Raw genomic sequence first — 26,553 nt, forward strand, 5'->3', positions numbered from 1 at the left:
AGACCGAGCAGGACATCCTGGTCACCTGGTCACAGTCCTCCACACTACAGTGATGGCCTAGATTTCCAGCTCATACTAATTATTTCTAAATGTATGCATATAGATTAATATATATACAAATCAGTCCTTTTTATCTTCTTTGATGATGCATGCCTGATCTTTTCTCTGATAAGCTGACTTTGACAAAGATTATTCTCATTTCTCCTGCTGTCCTTCTCGTGATATTTCCACTTTTTTGCTAGGTCAAGTCGCTTGCAGCATAGTTAGCTCAAGCCTTGTATCTGCAGCGCATCTGGCGACCTATGGCGAGCAGAGCTCATCCACCTGGCGTTCCTCCCTTTGGACAACTGGGCCAGGCCCAGATCAACCTCTCTTGTGTCCAGATCAACCTCTTGGAAGGATGCACCGAGCACTTCCGCCAAGGCACAGGCCTTGCCCAGAATCCATACTGCTCTTGTTGTTGTTCTTTGGCCAACTTTAGCTCCCCACCACCCAAGGCCTTGTGCAAGTATTCACAAAAACGATCCACCACCTGTGAACCAATACCACGTCAACCTGGAGCCCTCCAGCCGTTTTGCACTACAGCTCTCATCATCCTCTGCCACTATGCTGGTGGCCATCCTGGCAGCAGTTCAGAGAGCAGACTGGGTTTATTTCATCATTCGAGTAAGCTATACTGCCCTAGTGTTTTAATCCTGAACTAAATGTGTATTTAAAAAAAGAACTTGCTTGGACAATTTTATATAGTATCATGTAAGCATACCTGAGTCATCATGGCCGATCTTGATTTTCTTCAGATCTCCAAGGTCCACACACTCCACTGTGAATACATCCCTCTTCCTTCGCTCAAATTTGTTCTTGTTTGTCTTGGAGGCCTTCAAGAAGATCGTCCCTGTTTCATTTTAATCACAGTTATTTCCCAAAAAGCAGAGCAGAGTTGGCACTGGCAGGTTCTCCATCTGGGCATCTGCCTCAGTGCTGGCCGCCTGGGGCCACCTCAAGAGCAGAACTTGGTGGGCATGAGAAGCCCAGGAAAGCTGAAGGTATTACCCAGAAAAGAGTCTGTGTCCTTAAGGACTCTGAGCATATTTTCTTGCTTGCTACACTTATTCTGGCCTCAAACAGGGCAATCTGGATATACAGTGCAGTGCTGGTCCATGTGGGGCCCTTGCCAACGATCCTAAGGACAATCATTTTAATTAGCATTGCATAATGCAATAATAAAAGCACTCCGCAGATATTGTGCTCATAGTCCTTAATGGCTAAGGGAGATGCTTATGCATTTTTATCCCCCTATAACAAGGGTGAAAAGTGGAGCAGAGCAGGCTGCAAGAAGCCATCAGGTAAATTCACTGAACTGAGCTTCATACTGAAACACCCAGATTGCATCTCTTTGCCATGGCAACATGCCATTTCGCAGTTGTGCATGTTATAGTGGACATCTTCAGTTTAGTGCGAATGTTGATAAACCCCGAGAAACTTGGCGATTGTCATTGTTTTAATGTATTTTGTATTCGATGTTGTAAGCCGCCCCGAGGCCTTGGCAAGGGGCGGCATAGAAATGTTTTAATAAATAAATAAATAAATAAATAAATAAATAAATAAATAAATAAAGTCAGAGAGACACTGAATACGGACAATGACCAAAATGTGATTGTTCAGGATTCAATGGTATATGAAGTCAGGAATTGACTATCTTCAGGCATTCAGATGAATGTTGGTATTGCCCATATTTTGTTCAATCACAACAGTTAGGAATGGGGGAATCTGCCAAGCTCCGTTCCACAAAGGCTTTCAGTATCCCACTGTTCAGTCTGTTCCATCCCATTTCCTCACCATAGCACAAAATAATTATACTGACAGTAAGGGTAATAATGACAACGATGACCCTTATTTTTGCACAAAAGGTCATCCATTCTTTCTTGTGCATTTTTCAAAATATACACGTTCTTTTAAAGCTGCACATTTTCCAAGCAGTTTTTCAAGTTCCCTTTCTCTTTTTCTTTGTCAACTGTATAATATACTTTAGAAAACTAAATGCATTTCACTTCATGTTTAATTTCGGAAAGTGCCGTTCTGTTAAATTTGCATAGAGATGAGATCCAAATTAGTTTTGTACCCAGCCCTACAAGATTCCTACCAGTGTGATACGTTCTGCAATGCAACCTGCCCTGCACTTAGTACTGGGACCAAGAAGAGCAATAAGGAAACTCTAGAAAGTTCAGGGGAATAGGAAGAACCCTGGACACTCAGCCAAAGGATTCGAAGAAAGGACAGGTTAGCTAGCCCTCACCAAGAAAAATCCTGATGGGATTCAGCTGCTCTAATGAGCACACTGTTTGCCATGGGAAGATAAAGGCCTTAACAAAAAGAGTGGATGAAATGGTCATGGCATTTTTCTTGAGCCCTGGCAACCAATTTTACAAGTGGCCAAAGGCCAACCGTGTTTCTTTCTTGCTTTCCAGGACTGCACTGTGTTCTTACCTGTATCATCTTTAGTTCCATAAAGAACAATGAAGACATTGGCATCCGTCCCGCCGTGTTTCTTGTCCCCCGTTTGCACGGACACAGTGTATGTAGTAGATTTGTCTGTCAAAAAGAAACACCTCCGTTGGGCAGGGTGACTTCAGGGCCGCTGTGCATTTTACCACCTCTCTTGTTCCATTTCGTGTGGTGGGGAAAATCTGCAAAGTCATCTCAGGTCTAGGAGGTAGGGATTAAGGATAGACAAATTGTGGAGCTCTCATTTTCCAGTGACAACACACTCTGACTTCTCTCCACACTGGGCTGTGACTCTTTTTTCCTGCACAGACATGCATGCATATTCCCCTGTGCACAATGTGCAGACTTGGTATTCAAAATGTGCAGATTTGGTACATCTAAAGTGTCAGCTGACACATTTGTGAAAGAGGGATGCTCTTTTGAAAGAGGTGCTGCCACTGAGTACTGGCTCCTACCCTGTGTGTCATTAGAAGTGGAGGTGGCTGCACCTTTTTCTGAAACACACCATTGGATCAGTGGTCCAGCAAGGTGAGCCTGCATCTGGGTGATGGAAAGTGAAAAAGGAAGGCCTCTCACAATGCTACTGTGGCCAAACACAGTTTGACAAAGGGTGGCCATGGTATTTTAGGGCAACAGGTAGGTGGGCTTGGTCTCCATAAGGCTGATGGATCTTGGGAAGCCTGGGAGATGCCCAGAAAGTATTTCTTTGCTAATAAAGACACAGAAAAATTATAAAGGGTCCAGCAGAGGGCAATAAAAATGATCCAGGGTTTGGAAACCCTTCTCTATGAGGAGAGTCAGAGAAGTGGACATGTTCAGCCTTGAGAAGAGAAGACCGAGGGGGGACATGAGATCCCTCCATAAGTACCTCAGAGGCTGTCACAAAGAGGAAGGTCAAGATCTCTTCTGGCTGATGCCAGAATGTAGGACACAGAATAATCAGTTCAAGTTGTGACAACCCAGATTCAGGCTGGACATCCGGAAAAGCTTCCTCACCACCAGAGCAATGCGACAGTGGAACCAGCTGCCTGGGGAGGTGGTGGGCTCTCCCACAGTGGGGACATTCAGGAGGAATTGGACAGCCATCTGAGTGGGATGCTGTGATTTGGTATCCTGCAACAGCAGGGGGTTGGACCTGATGGCCTTCATGGCATCTTCCAACTCTACTATCATATGATTCTGTGATTCTACATGTATAGCTCCTCTTTCCTCCAAGAAGCCCAAGGCAGCTCATCTGCTCTTCCCCCTCTCCATTTTATCTTCACCACAACACTGTGATACAAGCTGGGCTGAGAGGCAGGGACTGGAATTTTGTGGCCATCCGGAGATAGAACATGGATCTCCCGAGTCCCAGATCAGCACCTGAACCAGTAGGGTGCATGGGAGGGTTATATCAAAGCTCAGTGCAGTCCATCCCTTGGGTGCATGAGGATTTCCTTTCATGCTCAGCCCTGTATCGAAGAGTGAATCAAGCTGAGAGGAAGGCTGCAGATGCGGGCAGAATGAAGCCCACACCACTGGCAACCTTCTTGCGTATCATGTGCGGCAGTGCAAGCAAAGGCTGCTGCAGGAGGCAAGCGAAAAAGGAAGCTGCTTGTGCAGGGCTGCTCTGTTTCTGGCAAGCAAGTGCGAGCAGTGGGCGAGCTTGCTGGAACCTGGGCTCATGGCCACTTCAAAGCAGAAAGGAGTCTGGAGAGCCAAGCCCAGGGAATCCAACAGATTCCCAGCCCCAAAACGGATCCCTCGCACAGCCCTTGTGCACGGATGCTGCAGCTCTTCCAGATGCCAAGGGAAGTGCAGCCTGGCAGCTCAGAATGGGAAACAAGGACGAGTCCAAAGAAGAGACGAAGCAACACGAGGCTTTATGAGTTCCTTTGTCCCCCTTCTGCGGCTGCTGAAACCCCAGGAGTCCAGTTAGCACGCCTGATCCTGTATTATATTACACACGAGACATAATTAACTTACTGGATCCATTGTCACAGCAATCGGATGGCTGCCAGCACCCATCTGCTGCCTCCAAGGGTTCGGGGAGCAGACGGCCGCCCCATCCCTTGGCCATACCCTTTGGCCTGGCTACCAACCTCTTGGTGGCTTCGAGGCTTCTGTGAAGTGCCTTCCTCATTTTGAAAGGGTGAAATGCCTCCCTGAGGCTTAGTTAGGAGCACTCAGGGCTTTAGGTTAAACCATGCTGATATTTTTAATCATTTGGCCTCACCCCCTTTGCTTCCAGTTGAACCCCTTTGCTTTGGCCAACAGCAGAATGCAACTCCCAGGTTCTTCTCCAAAAGAGAATTCAGCCCTTGGGCTGAAAACAATTCTGCACCTCCAATACGTAGGCCAAAACTCAGTGGGAGGGTTTCTTTGCATGTCTAGTTATCTTTGGGTGGGGGAACCCCCCCCCCCCCACACACACACTTTGATTACAGCAACCCCTGTAGTTTGGGTCCTTCCGTTGTGACCCCTTGCGCCTCAAGAGCCATAGTAGAAAGATAAATATGAATATATCAGTACGTCTATGGACGATCTTTGTACTGGTGTGTACTGGTGTACTGGTGACAACTACAGCATGGAAGATAAGGACAGAAAATGGTTCTCTCATGCTCGCTGGACCTCTTCCCATGCTTTGCCCTGACCTGGAAGTAAGCAAAGCTGGGATCAAGTCCATGCACACGCAGGAATGCTAGCAGTTCCTTTGCACAAAACATGCAAAGTGTGTAATTCTTTGCACAAAGCATGCAAAGCCTGCAAGTCACGTGCTTGAAAATGTGGCCTTCCTCCCTGCCAGATGCCCGCATGAACGCTCAGCATGAGGCAGACTCAGGGAGGAGAGAAAGTGGGCCAGACTCCAGGGGGCTCCGCCAAAGAAGCCCGACGGATTCTCACCCGCAAACTGGGTTCCTCACACGCCTAGTGACAATGTCCAGTCACTGCATTTAGAAACCGTCTGCCTCTGGCTTCCAGATTCCACAGACACCTAGCAAGACATGATATTCTCCTTCTGGCCAACTCACTGGCTCCCCGTCATTTCAAAAATCTGCAGAAAGCCAGCTTTGTGCATTGTTACAGCAGCCACTGGGTACTCCTGGACAGTGTTTTGAGATGTTGTTCAGTGCGGAAATCAAAGGAGGCTTGCTTCCAAATCTTCCAAAGTGTGGGATGCAGCTGCCTTTGCGCTTCCAATGATAGCACAGGGAGGATTTAGGCTGGAACAGGAGGCAGACGCTGCTCCAGAATCCTGTATCTAAGCATATTCCAAGACAGTTGCCTTGGGCAGCAGACAGGGCCAAGGAGTAAAACGGTTGCCAGGGCTGCACCGATTCTCCCCTGCTCTGAGCCAGGGAAGCTCACCTGGCCTGCATGATCACAAGGCGTGATAATGGTGGAATGGCCTCATGCAGGTCCCGTTTGAGAAGAACCACAGGGGCATCCACATGCCTGCACAGAGGCTGGGGTGGTGCCTGCAGGCATTATTCTGACCCGCTCCCCCAGACACACAGTGTGCCAATTAACCGTGGGAAGAGGGCCAGCAGGGGGGCCAGTGCTTGAGGTCGAGTTCCCACCTGCAGAAGGCCTTCCGTGCTCGGTTGTGCTGTTCACAGCATGAGACTCATGGCAGGGATCACCACCTCCTCTCGCCCCGCCTGAGATACTGGCCGTCTCAGGAAGAATGAGTTGCAGCTCGGTGCAAAGCACTTGCTGTGCATGCCAGAGGCCCCGGGTTCAGGCCGTGGCCTCTCTGGGTGGAGCTGGGAAAGACTCTCTGTCTGAAAACATGGAGACCTGTTGCTAGGGATGCACGAGCAATTCCTTTGTTCGGTTTTGATCCAGATTTTGCCCAGCACGCACTAGGGATGCAGAGATATGCCTGGGATCTGCTTCTCTCGTGCTCTCTGGACGTCTTCCCTGCACTTGGTCCAGAGCTGAGATCAAGTCCACACATGCTCAGGGACACGACTGGGCCGCTTCATGGCACCGCGTCTCGTTCAGGCCCATTCCCCCACGGAGCACGCAATCCGCACAGGCTGAGCAAGACATGCACAGCCCATGGCCAGCGCTAGGATGAGCCCTGATGTGCCAAGGTCTCCCTCTCCCACAGGCAGCCTCTGCCCTACGCAAAAACCCGTGCTTTGCCCCCTGCTCCACCGAGCTGCTCTCAACAGATGCGTCTCTGCCAGGGGTGGCTGGATGCAAGAGTTACGTTTTTGCAAACTCACGAAGTGCAAACTGGCCTTCTGAGTAAAGCTTGCATATCTGATAGCGGAATGTAAAGTGCAATGGTGAACTCACTTCCCACTGGCACCTGCACAGAAACTCAGTAACAAAGCACATCAAGTCGGACTGAGGCAGAGAGAAACTGGGCAAAATCCAGGGACCCAGCTGAGAAAATCGAAATGACTCCTACCCCCAGTGGGGTTCTTCACACTTCGCTAATGTGGACCTTCCGGACTAACCACAGACTCGGCTGCAATCTGCAGTCAACGTCTGTTCAGTTCTGAGCTTGCAATGTGACTTTGCAGAGCAGAACAAATGCATTGGACAACGTGTGTGTATCTGAAAAAGGCATATTAAAAACGAATGTTTGAAAAATATGCACAAACATACTTTAATCAATGGGAGAAGAAGGCATACATTTCAAAACATTCCACAGCGGATGCTATTTAAAGTGCTTCGTTTCATCCCTGGGATTATTGTGGAAGGGTTTTGTAAAGGTGACCACAAACCTTTCTGTTCCAGGCCAAGTGTTGCAAGTGCACCTGCGTTGTCTGAACCCTTCTTCACAAATGCCTCGGCCACGGGTACCAGCTCTCTGGCAATTTGTCCGTCATCTTCTTCCACAGCTAACCACCTCTGGCATGGAAAATAGTAACTGCAAGAAGAACACTTCTTAGCACTTTCTCTGTGGCCTGCTCCAGATGATTAAATTTGTCTCTGAGAGGAACAGAGTTAAAAGGTACCCCACTATGAAGCCAGAACAAGAGCACGGACTTGTAATGCCAGAAGTGTCCAGAAAGGAACAGAAAGAATTAAGTTCCTTAACTTTTCTTCTCAGGGCCACCTACTCCACCCTGTAAATAGCCTTTTGGTACCAGAATTGTAGATGTCATTCCATCCTCTGCCTAAAACAGGATTTTCTTGGGCGTCCAAGATTTCCTAGCAATATAATCTTTACTGTTAATCATAACAAGCATATTAGAAAACATGACATAAAACTGATGTTAAAAAACAAACAGAATTATTCATGCTGGTCCATGAAACCAGAAATGTCCAAAGGCCACAGTTTGGCAGTACTTGCATTAGGACCAACCAAAATTTCACAAAAATGAGCAGTTTCATGTTCTCCAGAACTCCACCTTGGGTTAGGTGGCTCAGCAAAGCAGGGGATGAGGGAAGAAAAGGCTGGTCATGTGGACTGCAGTATAGAAACGTAGAAACAGAGCGAGTCAGAAGGGCTCTCCCGGGGCATCTAGTCTGACCCCTGGCTCAGCTGGCTCCGCTCATGACATGCCTACCAGGTGCATGTCTAGCCTATCCTTGAACATCCTCTTCGACAGGGCTTCAGCCACTCCCATGGAAAGGAAGTATAGACAGAGCAAGTATAGAGAGGACCAGTCTCAAAATTTGCAGATTTGCTTCCTGAATGAATTAGTCATTGCCTGATAAATGATCCAGGTTTCTGACTGTGCCTACAATGCATTTTGGAATAGAGAAGCAATCAATTTTCTCCATTTCTGAAAAGACAAGGCCCAGCTGTAACTCAGATCTACCTGTTGGACAAAACACCCAGGTTCCTAAATCAACACAGAACAGAAGTTCAAAGAAATAGGTTGGTCATTCCAGGATCGAAGGAAGAGATTAATTTTAGGTGGTGCACTAAGCACATCAGCACAGTCGTATTTGCACGCATCTTTGTTAATGTGCTCTTTAAAATGCTGGATATACGAAGGGCTTTTTTTGTCATAGAACGCACCGGAACGGCGTTCTGGCACCATTTTTTCCAATGGATTTTACGAAGTGATTTTGAATCACCTGCCGGCGTAGCAGGTCAGCAGCAAACATCATTAACATAGTGCCTGCGGGCTGCTTTGGTGTCCACGCTGCCCGGCTTGGGACGCTGCTCGGCTTGGGACTGGTGTGTGCGGTCGCACGCTCAGTGCTTACTGCCGGCGGCGACGTGAGTTCCGGCACCCTTTTTCTTTTTTACAAAAAAAGCACTGGATATAGGCATCCAGTGCAGTTTCTACAACCAAAGCAAGATGGCTTTGTACCACCTTAACAGGGACTTACCAGCTTTGTTAACCTTATACACTGAGGCTGTGAGCTTAGATACACCTACCAGGGAGTACGATCCACTGAAAACAGGTTCACATCTGAATACACATGAGGAGGTTTGTACTGTAAAATACCCAAGGGAAAGCCAAATGTGGCTTCATTCTTAAACTGTGCTTTTAGGATCCACCAAGTGTTTACCCTACTTAAACATCTCCAGTCTTCCCCTCCCCCCTCCAACTTATGTTCTTTCATTGTGTAGCGCTACCCTTGGGTATTTTGGTAATATCCAAAACTGAAATAGCTCATTAATTTCCTCAAATTGTATTTCCCTTGGCTTGGGATTGCTTTGGACAGAACCCTAATTGCTGCATTAGTGGGGGGGGGGGGTTTAAACTCATTGCTTACGTGCTTTCCTCCTTGGTGTCAATAATCTCAATTCTTTCCAGAAACCAGGCTGGATTGGGTCCAGAGTTGTCCTGCCGGATTCGCACTTTCTTTAGCTCTCCCAGGTCAATGGCTTGGACAGTGAATATATCCACCTGCGGAACAAGAAAAGAGCTTGTTGGAATCCTGTACATTTTTAATTGTGAACATTTTAACATGTGCTTTTGAGAGCAATCCTGTACAGGTCTACTTTGGAGTAGGTCCCACTGGGTTCAATGTTATTTACTCCCATAGTCACAGGTATATAATTGCGGCTCAAATTTGCTCCCCAATTTCTCTGTAAAGTTCTCTTCTATGAATGTTGATACTGAATATTCACTGGATAGTCTGAATATTATTATTTGACTACTTTTATACCCTGCCTTCCTTCCTCTTGAAAGGCACCCAAGGCAGCTTACAAGATTCTCGTTCTTTTGCTTTAGTCTTTCAACAACAACCCTGCGAGGTAGGTTAGACTGAAATCTGTCAGAGGGCAGGCAAAGAAAACCCAGGAGAAGCAAAGATCCAAAAGAGCAAAGGGTCAAGACAGGGGAGATTCTAAACTAACCTTTCTGTGTTGATTACACCATTTAAAGCAGGGGTCCTCAAACTTTTTCAACAGGGGGCCAGTGAGGTGGCGGCGGGTGCATGTGCGGCGAGGCAGTGGCAGGGGCGTGCAGCAAGGCGGCAGCTTGCTTGCTTGGACATCTCCCAGCAAGCCCAAAACGATCTGCAAGTGAGCAAGCCGCCATCTCGGCACGCGTGTGGTGAGGCGGCAGCGCCGGCAGGCACGGGGAGTCCGAAACCACTGAGGCGGGCCAGATAAACGGGCATGGTGGGCCAGATCTGGCCTGCAGGCCATAGTTTGAGGACCCATGATTTAAAACATATAAAGGGGAGTTAAGAATGATTGAAATCACAGGAACTGGGGAGGGGAAGTGGACCGCTTTCCTTCCTGAGGCAACCTGGACAAAAAGGGCTTCTCCAAAGCCGATCGTGGCATCAGGAGGGAGAGCTGTTCACTCAAATTCATAGCAGCTAGAAATCCACTGGTACAGTGGTGTGCACCAGTCCAGATGTGTGGCACTCTGTTGACTGTTTCCAGTGCGCCGGGCTAGCTGGACAATTAGTCCTCATTTATTCCCCCACCACCTGGGCAACACTTAGGTTCTTACCTGACCCTTCTCAAATTTGTTTATGTGGTTTGAGCGCTTCAAATGTCTCTCCCCAGTGTCTCCTCTTTCACCATAGATGCTCAGGTAAACATTGGCATCAGTCCCAGCTCCCCAGACGATCCCAGTGATGACGTGGACCTCATAGCTGTTCGCTGGGGAAAGGAAGCCATAAGCCTTTAAAAGGGATACTCTTCAGACTTTCTTTCATGCCAGCCTTGTTCCTTGAGCGCGGTCACACCATGAATATCCTGCAACATAGCAACCGATCTAAATAGGCCCTTCTTAGAATCAAGCTCCACACTGAGTGGAGTTCCATGACGTTCTTTTAAAGTTTTAACCCAAAACAGGCTGTGCTTTCAAGGGTGAACAGGGCTGCCAAGCAAATCTTTCTTTTCCTGCCCACGCCTTGCTCAAAACAAGGTTGGTGTAACTTGTTGCCATTGCGGGGCCCCTGACAAAGGGCACACATGATCAGGGGCCCACTGCTCCTGGGGCCAGGACCTCCATGTCCTCCTCCTTGCTCTTTCTCTTGGCCTGTTCAAGCATGGGGGCAGTAACAAGGGAAGGGGGAAGAAACTCCTTGACATGTTCAAGGCATCTGTGCTGGATGTCCTTCCACCAGAGGGTCAAATTAAATTTCAGCAAAGTTCTCTGGGACCGCCAGAGGTGGACAGGGGGCAAAGGCAAAATGGCGTGAGCCCAAAACACAAAACAGTACTGGCAGCTCTTAGTTTTGAGCTCTTACTCCAAGTAAATAACCTTAGGAGACACAGTTTGACCTTTTTAGAATGGGGTAGGGAAAAGAAAACTCAGACCTGGGGAAAGACCGGACAGTGGGCAGTCGGAGAAAAGAGGGAGGGCTCCAAGGATGAGGGTGTGCCCTTCTGGAGATGCCCAGAATGACCCCAAACTTGGCCCTGTAGGTTCTTTGCACTTAGGTTCTGCATCAGCCTTGCGTTCTGTACCTGTCCTAATGTTAGATATAATGGAACACATTTGGAAATATGCAAGCCCAGTCCACCTTCAAGTTGAGATCCATCCTCCGGGATCAGTTCTGTGACCAGTTCCTTGTCTTCTTCGTCACTTGCCAGCCAGCGATGGGGTGTGAACTCATAAACCTCCATGACGCCTGGCTTGTTAGGGTCCTCCACTTCCTCCTCTTGAGTGGATTTCTTCTTCCTCCTCCTCTCCTTTATCTTCGTAGCCATCTTCTTGAGTGTGACACTTTCCAGGAACCAGCCGTCCCCAATGCCTGACCCATCATGGCCAATGCGGATCTTGTAGAGCTTGCCAACGTCTGCAGCTTCTATCTTTAATGTTGTCAGGAATAATCAGGCTTAACAATTAACATTCTAAAGATGTTGAACGCACTACGTGTACAGTACATCAAGGAAACAAACACAAACCCTGCAAGGTAGATCAGGACTTTTATCCCCATACTGCAGATCTGCACAATGAAAATGAGACGGTGGCTCACCCGCTGGGTCTGTGGCCTGGGAGACATAACCCAAGGCCTTCTCAGCTCACGTGATGAGCCAACACAATTAGCCAATTAGTTTTCAGATAACGGACTTACCCAAATTTTATGGCGTGGTACTAGGCTCTAAAAGGCATGTTTTAGAGATATGTACCAAGTTGCATATTTGCGGGGGAAGAAGCATAGAAAACAGTTTACTTTAGAGGGAAATGTGAATCTTTGTGCAATTTTTTAAAGACAATCACAGAAAATGTGACAGAAGAAACTTTTGATTGAAGAGAAGGCTATGTCGCTGTGACAACTTTGCCAAGCATTTTAAGGAGAAAATCGCTCAGATTTGTCACGAGCTGGACTCCACTAGTGACTCAGAGCCTTCAGGGGAGGAGCCAATGTTGCCGTCTGGTCCACAATTGATGGATGAATTTCAGTTATTGTGGCCTGATGATGTGGACAAGGTGCTTGGACAAGTATGTCCCACCACCTGCTTACTGGACCCTTGCCCATCTTGGCTACTTGACAAAGCCAAGCACGGGATAGGGACCTGGATCCTGGAAGTGGTCAACGCCTCTCTGAGGGGTGGCCGGGTACCTGCCCCTTTAAAGGAGGCAGTAGTCCGGCCTGTCCTAAAGAAGGCATCCCTGGATCCAGAGATGGCCCCAATTACAGACCGGTGGCCAACATCCCGTTTCTGGGCAAGGTGTTAGAGCAGGTGGTGGCAGGACAACTCCAAGCACTCTTGGATGAAACTGATTATCTGGACCCATTTCAGTCTGGCTTCAGACCCGGGTATGGTACTGAATCTGCCTTGGTCGCCCTGTATGATGACCTGTGCAGGGAGAGAGATGGGGGAGTGTGTCCCTGTTGGTCCTCCTGGTCCTCTCAGCGGCTTTCAATACCATCAACCATGGTATCCTTCTGGATAGGCTAGTGGGATTGGGGGTAGGGGGCACTGCTTTGCAGTGGTTCCGCTCCTATCTCAATGACCGGTTCCAGAAGGTGGTGCTAGGGGACTATGGCTCTGCACCATGGCAGCTATGCCATGGAGTACCGCAGGGGTCCATTTTGTCCCCCATGCTATTTAACATCTACATGCTGGGAGAGGTCATCAGGAGGTGTGGGCTGCGGAATCATCAGTACGCTGATGATACCCAGCTCTACCTCTCATTTTCAACCAATCCAGGTGAGGCAGTGGCTGTGCTGAACTGGTGCCTGGCCGAGGTAATGGGCTGGATGAGGGCCAATAAACTGAAGCTCAATCTAGACAAGACAGAGGTCCTGTTAGTAGGCGGGTCGGGCTTCGGGGTGGGGGACCTTGACCTTGTCCTGAATGGGGTTGCACTCCCTCTTAAGGACAGAGTCCGCAGCTTGGGAGTGCTCCTCGACCCAGAGCTATCATTGGAAGCTTAAGTGACAGCGGTGGCGAGGAGCGCTTTCCTTCAGCTTCAGCTGATCCATCAGCTGCGTCCCTACCTGGAGAACGACTGCCTGGTGACAGTGACACACACATTAGTCACTTCCCGATTAGACTTCTGTAACACGCTCTACGTGGGGCTGCCCTTGAAGACGGTCCGGATACTTCAGATGGTACAAAATAGAGCTGCCAGGTTGCTGACGGGGAGTGGGCATTATGTTCACATGACCCCAGTTCTCCGTCAGCTCCACTGGTTCCCCATTGAAGTTCGGGCCCAATTCAAGGTGCTGGTTATCACCTACAAAGCCCTGAACGGCTTGGGTCCTGGTTACCTAAAGGTCGCTTGCGTCCATATATGCCCTCCTGCTCCTTGAGATCGGCGACAGAGGCCCTTCTCCAAGAACCCTCCGTGACAGATATTAGGAGGGTGAGTACCCGGAGGAGGGCTTTCTCTGCGGTGGTGCCCAACTCATGGAACGCACTCCTCAGAGAGGTCTGCCTGGCGCCGTCATTATTTGTTTTTTGGCGCCAGGCCAAGATCTTTTTATTCAAACATTATTTTAATTGTTAAGGCTATGTATTGATTTTAACTTGCCAGGCTGTTTCCACTATTTTATGTATTTATATGCTGTTTTTATTTATGATTGTAAGCCACCCCGAGGCTTATGCGAAGGGGACAGCATATAAGTTGTTTTAATAAATAAATAAATTTCTCTCTCCAAGTTACACACCTAAATAATGGTTAGTTTTTAGCATTTTGAGGCCTTGTCTTTTTTCTCTTCGAGGGGTGGGGTTGGTGGGGAGTGTTGCATAATCTGTAATTTATATTTTGCACAAGGCTGGTTCTGCTACGTATGAGCAGGATCAAGAGCCATGCAAGGCTCTGAAGCATCCACCTCTGAGCACTGGGAGAATCTTATCCTCAGCTCTCAGGCTTGGGAACTGGGAAAGATCGGACCTGGGGTTAGCTGCCTTGTGCAGTCATGAAGCACAATCTGATGAGCTTGCCTAACGCCCAAGCCTCCCAATGCTCCAAAATGCAGTTCTCCAGTATCTTTGCTGGGTTCAAAGGGGGACAAGAGAGACACTTAAACAACCAGAACTCTGCCCGGTTAGGATGTTGGGAGGGGTGGGCAGGCCAAGGGAGAAAGGAGGCATGGGTCAACATTCCCTTTGAGGCATGAGCAGTGAAAATTCCAGACAGCTGAAGAAGGTTTGGCTTTCCAAAATCCAGATGAACTTGCATCTGTCTCTTTCTTTCTCAGCCAGACATTCTGAGCTTTCCCTTCCATCATGCCCGACATCCTTCTGTCGTAGGTCTCCTTCCAAGCGTAGGTGAAGGATCAGGCCACCCCCAAGGGTAGGGACCAAGCATGCACTGGGAAAACATGGAGGAACTGGGCTACTTGGCACAGTGCACAGCGCTCCAGCCCCAAAAGGTCTGGTCAGGCCCTTCTGCAGCTCACCGTACCTTGAAGGTTTCCGATGCTCCTCTCTCATAGTTATTTGACCTGTTTTTCAGAATCAGCACCTCTGTTTTGCCCAGGTCGCCATAGACCTGCATGAAAACGTTGGCGTTGGTGCCTGCGTTGCGCACGTCACCAGTCACGATGCACACCTCGTAATTTATCACTGCGTGCAAAGCGGAGAGGGTGATGGTAGGTCCTCAGAGCATGCCAAGGCTCTCGCAAGATCCCCGAAGCTGGGATGCAACATCCCAGTCAGCAAAATCAGGCATTTGCTTGGTGATTTTGGGACCCCCCCCCGCCACTCCATTCTGTATCCAGGCACATTCATGCAGGCAAAATGCTCCCCTCCCCTCCATTTTTCAAAGCGAATGCAGGATTCTACCTTATGCATAGGTACCTTAGACCTATATCTGCTCAATACAGTAGTTTTCATTCCTGGCTGAATGTGATGCCCTCCAGACCGTCTTGTCCTACAGTTCCCCTCGTCCCCAGTCAACCCTGGCTAGGGATGATGAGAGTGGTAGTCCAAGCCATGTGGAGAGCACTAGGTTGAAGTAGGCTGGTCCACTCGGGCTGCCATGCTGCCACGGAGTCTCGGGAATGCGGTGAGGTTGCTCCCTGTCCCTCTTAGCGAGAGATCCCCCAAATGTACTCCAGGAGCTTCTGCTTGCAAGGAAGTGGGGGGGGGGGGGGGGTGCCGAGTCAGGGCCCCTTCCTGTGAGGGGCAAGCGCGAAACCTAGACAGCTGGACCTTGGATGTAAGGTAGGGTGGGTGGGCAGCGAGACGATGGCACATAAAGGAGGGTGAGATCGATGCGCTGGTCCAGGAGCAGCAAGCAGCAAAGCCACGAGATGCTTTTGGAATGGTTTCCGTGCAGCGAGAGGCACTGGCTTCTCTCCTCCTCAGCCAGCCATTCTCCAAGCATTTCTTGCCATCCGGCCCCACACCCACACTGGCCAGCCCGAGTGGAGGGGAGCCTCTCGGACGGAGGCGTCTTCATGGAAGGAGCAGCCCAGCAGCCCATGATTAGGCCTCAGTTCCCGCTTTCGGAAGTCAGGCTGGGGACTCCCAAGCCCGGGGAACAAGCTGGGAAACCACGGGGAGAAATGGGACACTTTGCAGAGCGCATAAATCCTCTGCCGAACACCTTCTGGCTGGCAGGCCGGCCGCCTACCTGCCGCTGGACTGAACCTCTCCCCATGCAAGACATTCCCCACGGCCCCTCGGTCCCTGCAGGGCTGCCTTGATTCTGTGCCCTGCTCATTTGCCGCTGTCGCTGCAGCAACTACTACTGGCGCCAGGTGTCCTTTTATTTATTTCTGTATTTTACGGAGAGTAGTCCTCTGTTTGATGAGATCCTCTAGCGGAACAGCTGCCCAGTCTAAGCCCAGTATAAACCATCCACAGGAAGCGCTCAGCCTTGAAGTAGCTCGTTAGCAACGCCCAGACAGCGGGGTGACAGTGCACCATTTGCAGGTCACACATGATGGCAAGCAGCATTGTATTTCTATCGAAATCACAGCAATTGTTTCTAAATGCATGTGAATCAGCATATACAAATATTATGCAGATAGCACTTCCCTCTGTCCTGCTTTTTGGAGACTGAACACGACCACCCAACTGCTCCTGCTGATCTAAGCTACAGCCCTATAGAGAATTACATGAGAGTAACCCCAGAAGAAATCAATGGCACTTACTCCTGAGTATTCATGCTATGGCCTGCCTTGGTAATAGTTATTTAATATTGCACTGGCCCCTGCAGTTGGCTCAAGGGTTTTGGAATCTCAAGGAAGGCGGTACTGCAGCTCTAGCTTGGCTTACAAGAGGGAAAACAGATTGTTTGCGCACAAAATTCAGGCCGGCCCGCTTAGGAAAGGCTCAGCAGCTTGTCACTAACAACACACAGTCTGCGCTGGACTGCAAGGCGGGCTTCAGTCTGCTGGAACAGACTGTCAGCACAGGCTGCCTGGGAGATAGGTGTCTGAACAAAGGGGATTGGGTCGAACGCCTAGTTACACGCTCTTTGCTGCTGATGCCATGAAGCCTTGCAGTCTAAACAACAGGAGAGTTTCTCGCCCTAGCAAGTGCAGCTGTACCTCGGCAACTTACTGATAAGGGAAGACTGGCAGATTCCCGCAGGCATCGCATCCAGCTGAAATGGAAGCTAGTTAGCTCCTGGAATGCAGGGGCTGTTACGGCCTCTGATAGCAAACCCCTGGCCAACTGGGAGACATCGATCCTCTCTGCCGAGCTGGGCTTTTAGGAGAGCCAGAGAAGATGGAGGCTTTGCCCATAAAATGGAAGGCATCTGCAAGGCTCTGCATGCAATTAAAACTGTGTGCTAAATCAGGTATTCCTCAGGAAGCGGCCCTCCACAAGCAAAGACTTCAGGGAGTTTAATTTCCAAGCTTCTCCTTCTCTGCTTCCGACTGAGTGCAACCGAGAAGCCATGCTTTTCACCCCACAAACACTCCATCATCGGCGCCGCTTACATTTCTCGATCGTCATGATCTCACTGGGGTAGACCTCAATTTCTACCTTGCCATCAGCTTCATTTTTATCAAGCCACCGGTTGCAAGGGAAGTTGTACATCTTGCCATGCACTGGGATGTTGATCTGAACACTGGCCAGGTGCCAGCCAGCTCGGAGGCCAACATTGTCATGTCCAATGAGAAGCCGCTGGATCTTTGGAAGGCAAAATGGCCCACAATGGTGAAAAGAGCATAAGAACACAGGTACGAATTTACTTGGCATCTGGAGCAGCCATTTTGACCCCCTTTTGACCCAACCGAGCATCGTTGGGTACTTCAAAACCTCTCCAGATGCCTTGATTTTATTTAGTTATTTAAAACATTTGTATGCCACCCAATTGCGCCACAGCACCTCTGGGCAGCTCATAACATGAGATAAAAGCATAATAAAAACCATAATACATCACACATTAAAAACAACAATAAAATACACCAAAACATACAAAACAAAGGCCTACGGCAATTAGTTATTAAAATGCTTTTTAAAAAGGAAGGCCTTCACCTGGGGCCGAAAGAAAGTAAGGAAGGGGCCAGGAGAATCTCCTTGGGGGGGGGGGCATTCCAGATATGGGGAGCGGTGCAAGCCAGGGGATATAGGGGACACAATGGTTTCTGGACCTCCCAAAGTTTCTACCGCTAGCATAAAGGAAGAAGCTCAAGACAGACACTTATGTGAAAGGATGCTTCCCTGATGAGAGGTGGAAAACAAGCAGGAATGTTTATTATTTGCTTGGACATGTCAAGCATTTTTATGCCTCCCTTTAATAAAAAATGTCTCCTGGAGAGGTTCACAAATATCAGTAGTAAAATAATCTGTACCTGAAGGCTTATGGTTGAAGGCATGGATGCAAATGGAAAAGGGGATGAGGAGAGACGACCAAAAAGCAAGCTTGGCACCAGTTCCTAAAGTTACACAGACGCAACACATACACTCAAATGCCCAGCAGAGGGATGAGTCTCCTGTAAGCATCTGGGGCCATGCCCTGTCCAGAGTCAGCCACTTTACAGAATTAGGAAGAGCCTCCTGAGCCCCACTGCACCGGTAGTTGCAATACCACTTCTGGCCACCTGAAGTGGAGGCGCTGTGGCTCAAAAGAAAGCAATAAAATGCTCTTCCATCCAGGAAGATGTCGCAGTGGTTTCCCTCTGGCCCTTGATGTACCCTGAAACCAGTTTAGCAGAGGCAAATCTAATGAAGTCTATAGCTCTCCTCCTGCAGTCCATCTTCAGACTCCTGTGAGTCAAGATTTTGTAATTTTTTATATCATGCCCAATTTCCATTTTCTCCTTCTCCCTGCCCTCGTTTCTGCAAACCCACCCAGCATGAGGAAGTGTTCTGATGAAGAAACGCTGTGACTTGTCAGATACTTTCAAAACAATTTGAGAACTCCGCAATTGGCCTTCAACACGAAATCAGCCCTTATTGTGTAGCTCCAAGCTACACTGGCGCCCATTCTTACCTTCCCAATGTCCATCGTATCAAGCGTAAAGATATCTATCCGACCACGTTCAAAGTAGTTGCCTAAATCATTATCCGAAACCAAAAGAAACTCCTTTTTCGTGTCTCCTTTCTCTCCATAGAGCTTGATCAAAACCTTTGAGTCTGAGCTGGCTCCAGGGATGTCTCCTGTCTTTATGCTGATGTGGTAACCAACATCTACAGAGATATTAACATTTGCACACAAGAAATGTGAATGGAATGCACTGCTCCATCTTCCCACATCGCACTTCGTTATGGATGATCAAAGCAAAGAACTAGGTAGAAGTAAAACTGAGACACTAAAGATGGTTTAAGGCATCCTTCCCCAACTTAGCACCCCGCTAGATGCGTGCTTGTTTCTGGTAAGGGGAAAAGCAGAGATTTGCCACGATAATTCACTGGCAAACCACCCTTTTCCCCTTGGCCGTACTACCACTAATAGTGTTGTGCTAGTACTGGTTTATGCTGGTGAAGTGTCCAATGTGATTATGCTAAAGATACTCCTTACCTTCTGGCAGCAGCACTCAGTGGCACAGATTTGTGGAAGGGAAGTTTTCAGGATAATATTGACAGGCAAAGAGATAAATAGAGGGTGGGAAAAATGCAAAAATGGGGTTGTCATGGCCAGCCGCAGCCCCATCTTTCTGCCCCGTGACTATAAAAATTCTGCCCTGAGAGTTCTGAGGCCCAGCAGCCCTTGCCGGCATCCAGGCCTGCTGAACAGAGGGGGAAGGAAGAGACGTTTGAAGGAGACAGTGCGTAAAGCTGAGGGAAGAGGAACACCAGAGAGACACGTCCCATTCGCAGTTAGGAGGGGCCACAGAAGCGTCTGGCTCAGATAATGTGCTTCCCCGTGAACCGAAAAACAAGCAGCAGGACTCAGTGCATCACACGACAAGCAGGCAAACTCACTTTCCAGGAGAGACGATCTCCCATCTGGAACTAACTCCCGAACAATTTGTCCATCGTCCTCATTTTTGTCAAGCCATCTGGTTAGCAAATGAAAGTTTAAGTTATCTGCTATGACTGATCAAACGTCAGGAGGCTTATTAAAACCCCAGAAGCAGGAAGTACACTGGAAGACAAAGCTACATTGTTAGAGAGATGCTTTGCATGATTCTGGAATAGAGAGTCAGGTTATGAGAATATTTCGAAAGACGACAGCCTTCTTGTCAATATCCAAAGGTATTTTCATTCTTACTCTGTTGTCTTTCTAGCTTTCCCAGTGATGAGTCCTGATGGATCTAAGGGGTTTGTATGTGTTTTTAAAAGCAGAAGATGGAAGGAGCGTGGGCTTGTACCCAGCTAAACCTCTATTCACCAGTCCAATGACCCCCAGGTGTGGTGGACCACAATGCCTATCACTCCCATCCAGCATTGCCAGACTGAGCTGGCTGGAGAGTTGTATGCCTACACATCTGTAAGTTACCAGGCTGGGAAAAAACTCCTTACCACTGGTCCACAAACTTTTGATGATTTAGAGGTTAAATTAACTCCAACATGTACCAGAAAAAATGTTTAACATTCTTACCTTAACTTCTGCTATTTTATATTTTGTGTATTCTACCGCAATAATGAGGCTGAATCTTTTCTGGGGTTGTAGGCTCTATTTTTTTAATCTGAACATTTCATTAAAAAGGCCCAGTTTGAATGTATGGCAGAATGAAACGGTACAGCCAGTGGCCTCGTGGGAGAAATGGCCCCAATATCCAGAAAGTCTCATTTCGCAAGACCATCACTGCTGCGTGTTGATGCAGTGCTGAAAGTCACCATTCCACCAACCATCCAGTCTATCTTTGCCATCCAGGCCTCCAGAGATTTAATGTGTGACATGGTGTAGGCAAGTAGGGTGTTAAAGCAAGGCACCATCAAACGTTAGGGTCATTACAGATCCCAGTATAGCTCTGTCACTGCATGATGAAGAATAATCCTTTATCAAATTTCTTATTTTTAAATTAAAATGGAGCCATTGCCTATTCTATTAAATCTTTTCTTTTTTAAAAAATGGCCTTTGTCTGACTGACAAAGTGCTTTTTAAAATTGCAGGAGTGTTATCTATTTGAAAAGCAACCCTCAGTGCTAGATTTCAGACCTGAATTCTAAAACTCACACCCAGGTTTAAAATATATCAAAGAAACTTCATCCGTGTGTATTCTCCAGGGCCCTAGGCAGAGAGCAACGGAGACTTGCTAACTACCTGAGATGCTGCAAGTTGAGTCTTATACAAAACTTATGTCCTAGTTGTGAATCTTGCCCATTACTTCAATAAGGAGCCACAAGGGCCTGTGAAAAGCCACTTAACCGGTTACCCAGGGTGGATTTATTTCCAAAACTGGAGCAATGTTATCATACATAAAACAAAGTAGATCTTACAGTCCAGGACTGTCAGCTGTCCGGGCATAACTGCTCTTCATGTGCAGATGTTCCCACTGGGCTACACAGGAAGCGATGCGCCTAATGGAGCACACGCTCCACTCACCAGCTCATACAATGCAACATGTTCCAGGGTGCGGTGACCCACCTCCGTCTGACAACATCCTATATGTGCCATAAGGTGTCTGGGTCACACGTGCACTGCTCGCAACTTGGAGGGAACTGGCTATCTTGCAAGATGGATAATGGATGGCGCACCAGGCTCCAGAGAGGAAAGATTTCTTTTGCCTTGTCTGTTTGCAGCCACATTTCTCCATCTTCTACTGCTTGTTGCTGCTGTCATGTCGTCTTTAACTTATGGAGAGCCAATGAACGGAAGCCCTCCGATCTGCCCTGCCCTTCACAGCCCTGCTCAACTCTTGTAAATGCCAGACTGCGGGTTCTTCGATGGAATCAATCCATCTCCTGTTTGGGCTTCGTCTTCTGCCTTCCGCTTTCCCTCCATCCCAGTGGGCTCTACCGCTTGGCTGCCATGTTTTCTGTTTGCTTTTCACTTCCTCAGTCCACGAGTGCAGCCGATCAGGGACCACACATTGAGGATGAGGTGTCACAGCACCCTGGAAGCAGCTTTGCCTGTGCGACCACATCGCTGGGGGCAAACTAAGTCCGTCTATTGCCCTCTTTCTAGATGGGAAGGAACAGAAAAGGCATCCTGTGGCTAGGCTGCCACGCTGGCACCAGTGATCATGCATGGCAAGGCAAGACTCCCCATCATCCTCAGCGCTGGATGTGCGCATGTGTGAATGGCTGGGGGAAAGGGGATGCGTGCCTGAACACGGGTCCCGCTGAGAGCAATGCGGTGCGGCTAGCCATCTGCTTCCTGTACCGGCTCGCCAACTTGCTGCAATAACAGCAAGGCCCGGTTGCCTTGCCAATGAGGGTCTGTTCCCACTTCCATTCACACACATGCAGAGAGAGAGAGAGCAGTTTCACACTTTTTGCAAAAAGGTGAGAAAAATCATTGCAAGGGGTACCTTTTGTGAAAGATGGAAAATTTTCCATAAAGGCACTTCCTCTTCTATTTTACTTCAGCACGCATTGCAAAGTATTATAGCATTAGTAGCAGCAGTAGTAGTACATTGCATTTATAGTCCACCTTGTTTTCTTCTTGTGACGGGCAACCAGCCTCATGTCAGGGAAAGAGAAATCGGATGGAACCCACTCAGATTTAGGAGCTGGGAAGTGATGATGAGTTGGAGGTGACCTTGGAACCAGTCTGGTCCAACCTTCCGTTGCATGCGATGCAGTGGGAGCCAGAGAAAATGGGATATGTGGCCAACAGAACTATGAGCCTTACAAAGAGTCCTTACAGGAATGGCTTCCTTTCACCTCGCTGCAAACAGGGCCTTAGTACCTGTGAGTCAAGCAGTCCTCGGTGTTGGTTTTGGGTTCTCATCCCAGGACCAGGAAGCAACGTCTAGGATCAAGCTGCCACGATGGTAAAGATTATTTGGCTCTCTGAGAGAGTCCTTCTACCCCCCTGACCCTTGATCAGCATCTGCACGACGCTTTCAAGATGCTGGCAAAGCAATTCTGCTCAGTCAGTGAGTTATCATCAATGCCTACTATTTTTGCAAACCATCTGTCCCTTTGCGGGTAGATAGGCTGATATTTCTGATACCAGGTGGAGATAATTCCATGCCAAGAGGATGGCATCAAACTCTTCTTCGAGAGAAGGTGGACACGCTACGCAAAAAGAGTGGTATCTTTGGTTGGTATCTTTAACGGTCCTATGGACGAAGTGACCCTGGAAGCTTCAGTCAATGGGGAAGGGAGGCTGTGCCTTCCAGCCCAACCATCGCTGCTTTCCCATGAACGTAAGTTGAAAGCACAGAAGGCATTCCCCATGTTGAAGCTAAGCAGGTCTGGACCTGGCCCGAGCTTGGAGGGGAGACCACTTGGGAACCACCCGGAGCCACCTTGAATCCCACCTTGAATGGGAGAAAGGTGAGATACCAATATGCTGTGTTGTGCTATGCTATAAATCAGCTGCAGTAAAGCAGTGAATTGGATTGCTTTTCTCTACTGGGAACAGAGACAAGAAGAGGCAGTGCCACCAGAAATGGATCTGGCCAGCCACGGTTTGTGCCACGGTTTTGCCACAGGTACCACAGGATTTGCACCGCTGCAAGCCGACAAGCAGCCTTTGCCCATCATTGTTCTGTGATCCTGAAAGCCTAGTGAAGAGAGCAGTGGCAAAAGGTTTGGCTTTCGCTGGAGAGGAGGGCTGGCACACCGAACGGCTGATGGCCACTTATTGAATCAGAAACACGAAGATGCCAGCACATTTCCCACTAACTCTGTTCAAATCTCCTTATAGTGCCATTTAGTAGCATGGACATGAGCAAGGGCTTTTCCTCTCTTGGCCCCACAGCAGTCAGGATCAAATCTAGCAATGGAGTGACAGGCAGTGTGGTGTAGTGGTTAGGGTGTTGGACTGGGTTCAGGAGACCCAAGTTCTAGCCCTCACTTGGCCATGAAGCTCACTGGGAGACTGTGGGCCAGTCCCTGACTCTCAGCCTAACCTACCTCACAGGATTGTTGTTGTGAGGCTAAAATGTAGAGGAGGGGAATCTTGTAAGCTACCTTGGGGTCCTTGCAAGAGGAAAAAAGTGGGGTATAAATGCAAGTAACACAGTAACACAAGCACACAAGAAAGCTTCTTCTACAGGCCACCAGTTTTAACTGCAGGCATCTCCAGACAGAAGCAATGGGGCTTTGTCCTAGGACCGCCATGATTCTTTCTTCCTTGCTGCAAGAACCGGGATCAATTCCCTCCATGTAATCTAGTCTGTTTCTAGAACATTCCTGTGAGAGACTGGACAGAGATCCAGAGAAACAGCAGAGCAAACTAAATGTTCTGGTTGAATGTAAATTTACATTTACAAAATATACTCGACCATTTTTGGACATTCTGTGGCCATATCTGGCTTCAACATGGAGCGTGCCTCTAAATGCACATTCTGGGAGAACAGGAGGGGGACGGTGCGATCCTGCACGAGATCTGCTTGTGGATTTTCCACAGGCACCTGGCTGACCCTGGTGGGAAGAGAAGGCTGAACTAGAAAGGCTTTTCATCTGATCCAGCAGGACTTTCTTTAGGCATTTCAAACCGTCAATCCTGGTTAATCCCGGGTCCTAGAGAAATCCATACATGGATGAAAAAACAGAACAAAACATTCCATGATCTATTCCCCGGCCTCAGCCTGAACGACACCCCACAGTCCAAGAAGGGGTCCCTTGACCGTTCCAAGGAGGGGGCACTGCTACACTCTGGATTCCCAGCTGCAAGCCAGAGGCTGTGCTCTGACCTCAGAGCTGGGAATCGGGGCTTTGACCCTGCTCCCCTGACCCCTCTCAGAAAGGACCTTGGAGAGGGAGAAAAGGGGGCATTTCAGGGGCAGAGAAGGGAGGAGACTGGAGAGGCCAGGATAAGATACTATCCTGGCACCTTTCCAGCCTCTTTCCCGCCCACTCTGGGACACTGGCAGAGCAGGAGGATGGGGGGAGGCAAAGGCGGCCTCCGCCACTCCTCCTGCTCGGCTGTGGGGGCCCATCAGCCTTGGCGTTCAGGAGCCATTGCCGTGGGCCTGCACCCCAAGAAGAGGCCCTTCTCCTTCGGTCCTCGTTGGGCTGGACCACTCACTACAGGGAGACTGCTGCCAGCAGTCGCTTTGTGGTGAGGGCCACGTCCAAATCGGTCAGGCAGGCTTGGTTTCACAGAAGTCGGATCCAGACGGGATTCACTTCCCAGAACCACAAAGAAATCGGAAGCCTCCTTGATCAGCAGGCCTGGCTTGCTCTGAAGCCTGCGGGTCACGGAGAAGTCTGCTTTCCTTCACACGGGAGGATGCAGTTGGCAAGCACCTTTCCTTCCAGGCTCACCAGGGCCCATGACCCGGTCGCCGAGCGGAAGGCTGCCACGTCGGCACAGAAGACAGGCGCCAGCACTGAGCTGGCCATGTCCGCTGTGAGCCGACAGGTGGCTCTTTTTCCATCAGAAAGGAAGCGATAATGGAGGACGAGGACAGCAAAGGACGTTTCTCCCAGAGGCAACCGTCTCACTTGGAGAAGAGCGCCCAGGAGGCAAAATAACGGGGGCTCTCTTAGTGGCATGCGTGTGGGACTCACCCAGGAAATTCCATGGGTTAGATTATACGTCATGTGCATATTTTGGTATGGTAAACAGAGTAGAAGCTGGCTGAGAACTAGCTCTTTTACCCTCAGCTCTTCAGAAGGTGGATTGGGAGGCTTTAGAAGAAACAAAAAGCTGAACCCATGTTGCACAAGTCCTTAGTCGAATACAATACTTCCCAAGGCAAGTGCATTTCTCATGGACAGCTTTGCACCCACCATGAGAAATTACTGTTCTTGCTCCAGTGCAATGCTATTTTTCATGTTTGATTATGGAGGAAAGGAACGGTGGGGAAATGATGCCTGTGACTTATTACTGCAGTGAAGTAATTAACACAGAAGTAAAATCTGACACAATTGGTTGTTTCATGCACATCTGGGGTCATAAATAACCCCAAAGTAAGATGCAGCTATATCATACTTGGCCACTCCTTCCAACCTGTGCCACTTGATTCTCCTACAATCAAAGGATTGATTATTCTGTGCTTCTTGGTTTTTTATATTTTGAAAAGTGATGCTTTCACAAATAAAGCCATGGGAACACTGAGGAAGAAATGCGAGTCCTTTTAGTGCCGCAGGCAATCTCAGCGGGAGCAAATGTATATCACTGCTTGCTCTGAAGACATAAAAGTGTGCCAAACATTTGGAAAGACTTTGAGCATGACTGAGGACGGGTGTGGGGTGTTTAATTACAACTGTTTCAGGGAGAATGAAAAGGCTTTAAGGTCTGAGCCTGTGTGTGGGGGTTGTGTTTGCTGAGTTCTCGGGGAGGTTTGGGGTGCTTCCAGTTGGAGGACTACCAACCCAAAAGGCATCCTGCCATTCTGACTTTTCCTCCTCCACGGGTTTTTTATTTTTTTCCTAGTTAAAAAAAGAAAGCCTGGAAGAGGCGGATTTAAAAGACAGGAAGGTTACAATAGCAGTTGGAATGAGAGTCTAGGCTGGACTCTTTGGAGCGGTAAGTCCTTTGAGGGCCAATACGGCGGATGGTTAAGAGCACGGGACTGGGACTCAGGCGATCTGGGTTCTAGTCTGCACTCAGCCAAGGGGCCAACTGGGCGACTTCAAGCCAGTCACAGACTCTCAGCCCAACCTGCCTCACAGGGTCGTTGTTGTGAGGATAAGATGGAGAAGAGGAGGAGATTGTGTGTCACCTTGTGTTCTTGGAAGGAAAAAAAGTGGGATATAAATAGGACACACAAGCAAACATACAGATGGACAGACAAAATGGGAAGGTGATGACTTCT

At 48.7% G+C, this 26,553-nt stretch overlaps 1 protein-coding gene across 10 annotated transcripts in view; it reads right to left on the reverse strand.

The window, feature by feature from the left end:
• Window positions 1–26,553, reverse strand: part of LOXHD1 (lipoxygenase homology PLAT domains 1) — a 191,111-nt gene that overhangs the window by 92,035 nt on the left and 72,523 nt on the right. For 9 of the 10 annotated variants that reach the window (XM_044431528.1, XM_044431523.1, XM_044431530.1 and 6 more), the window contains 10 exons: window positions 19,652–19,728; window positions 18,720–18,916; window positions 17,221–17,413; window positions 14,730–14,890; window positions 11,392–11,680; window positions 10,371–10,522; window positions 9,178–9,311; window positions 7,224–7,369; window positions 2,485–2,589; window positions 764–892 (listed from right to left, as the gene is read on the reverse strand). In XM_044431528.1, the coding sequence (XP_044287463.1) occupies window positions 764–892; window positions 2,485–2,589; window positions 7,224–7,369; window positions 9,178–9,311; window positions 10,371–10,522; window positions 11,392–11,680; window positions 14,730–14,890; window positions 17,221–17,413; window positions 18,720–18,916; window positions 19,652–19,728 (1,583 nt within the window). Of the gene's footprint in view, window positions 1–763; window positions 893–2,484; window positions 2,590–7,223; window positions 7,370–9,177; window positions 9,312–10,370; window positions 10,523–11,391; window positions 11,681–14,729; window positions 14,891–17,220; window positions 17,414–18,719; window positions 18,917–19,651; window positions 19,729–26,553 lie in introns of those variants that run through there. The other variant, XM_044431529.1, reaches the window with a different exon arrangement.

This window comes from Varanus komodoensis, unplaced genomic scaffold (genome assembly GCF_004798865.1).
Source record: "Varanus komodoensis strain SLA01 unplaced genomic scaffold, ASM479886v1 scaffold22, whole genome shotgun sequence".
Classification (NCBI taxonomy): Eukaryota; Metazoa; Chordata; class Lepidosauria; order Squamata; family Varanidae; genus Varanus; species Varanus komodoensis.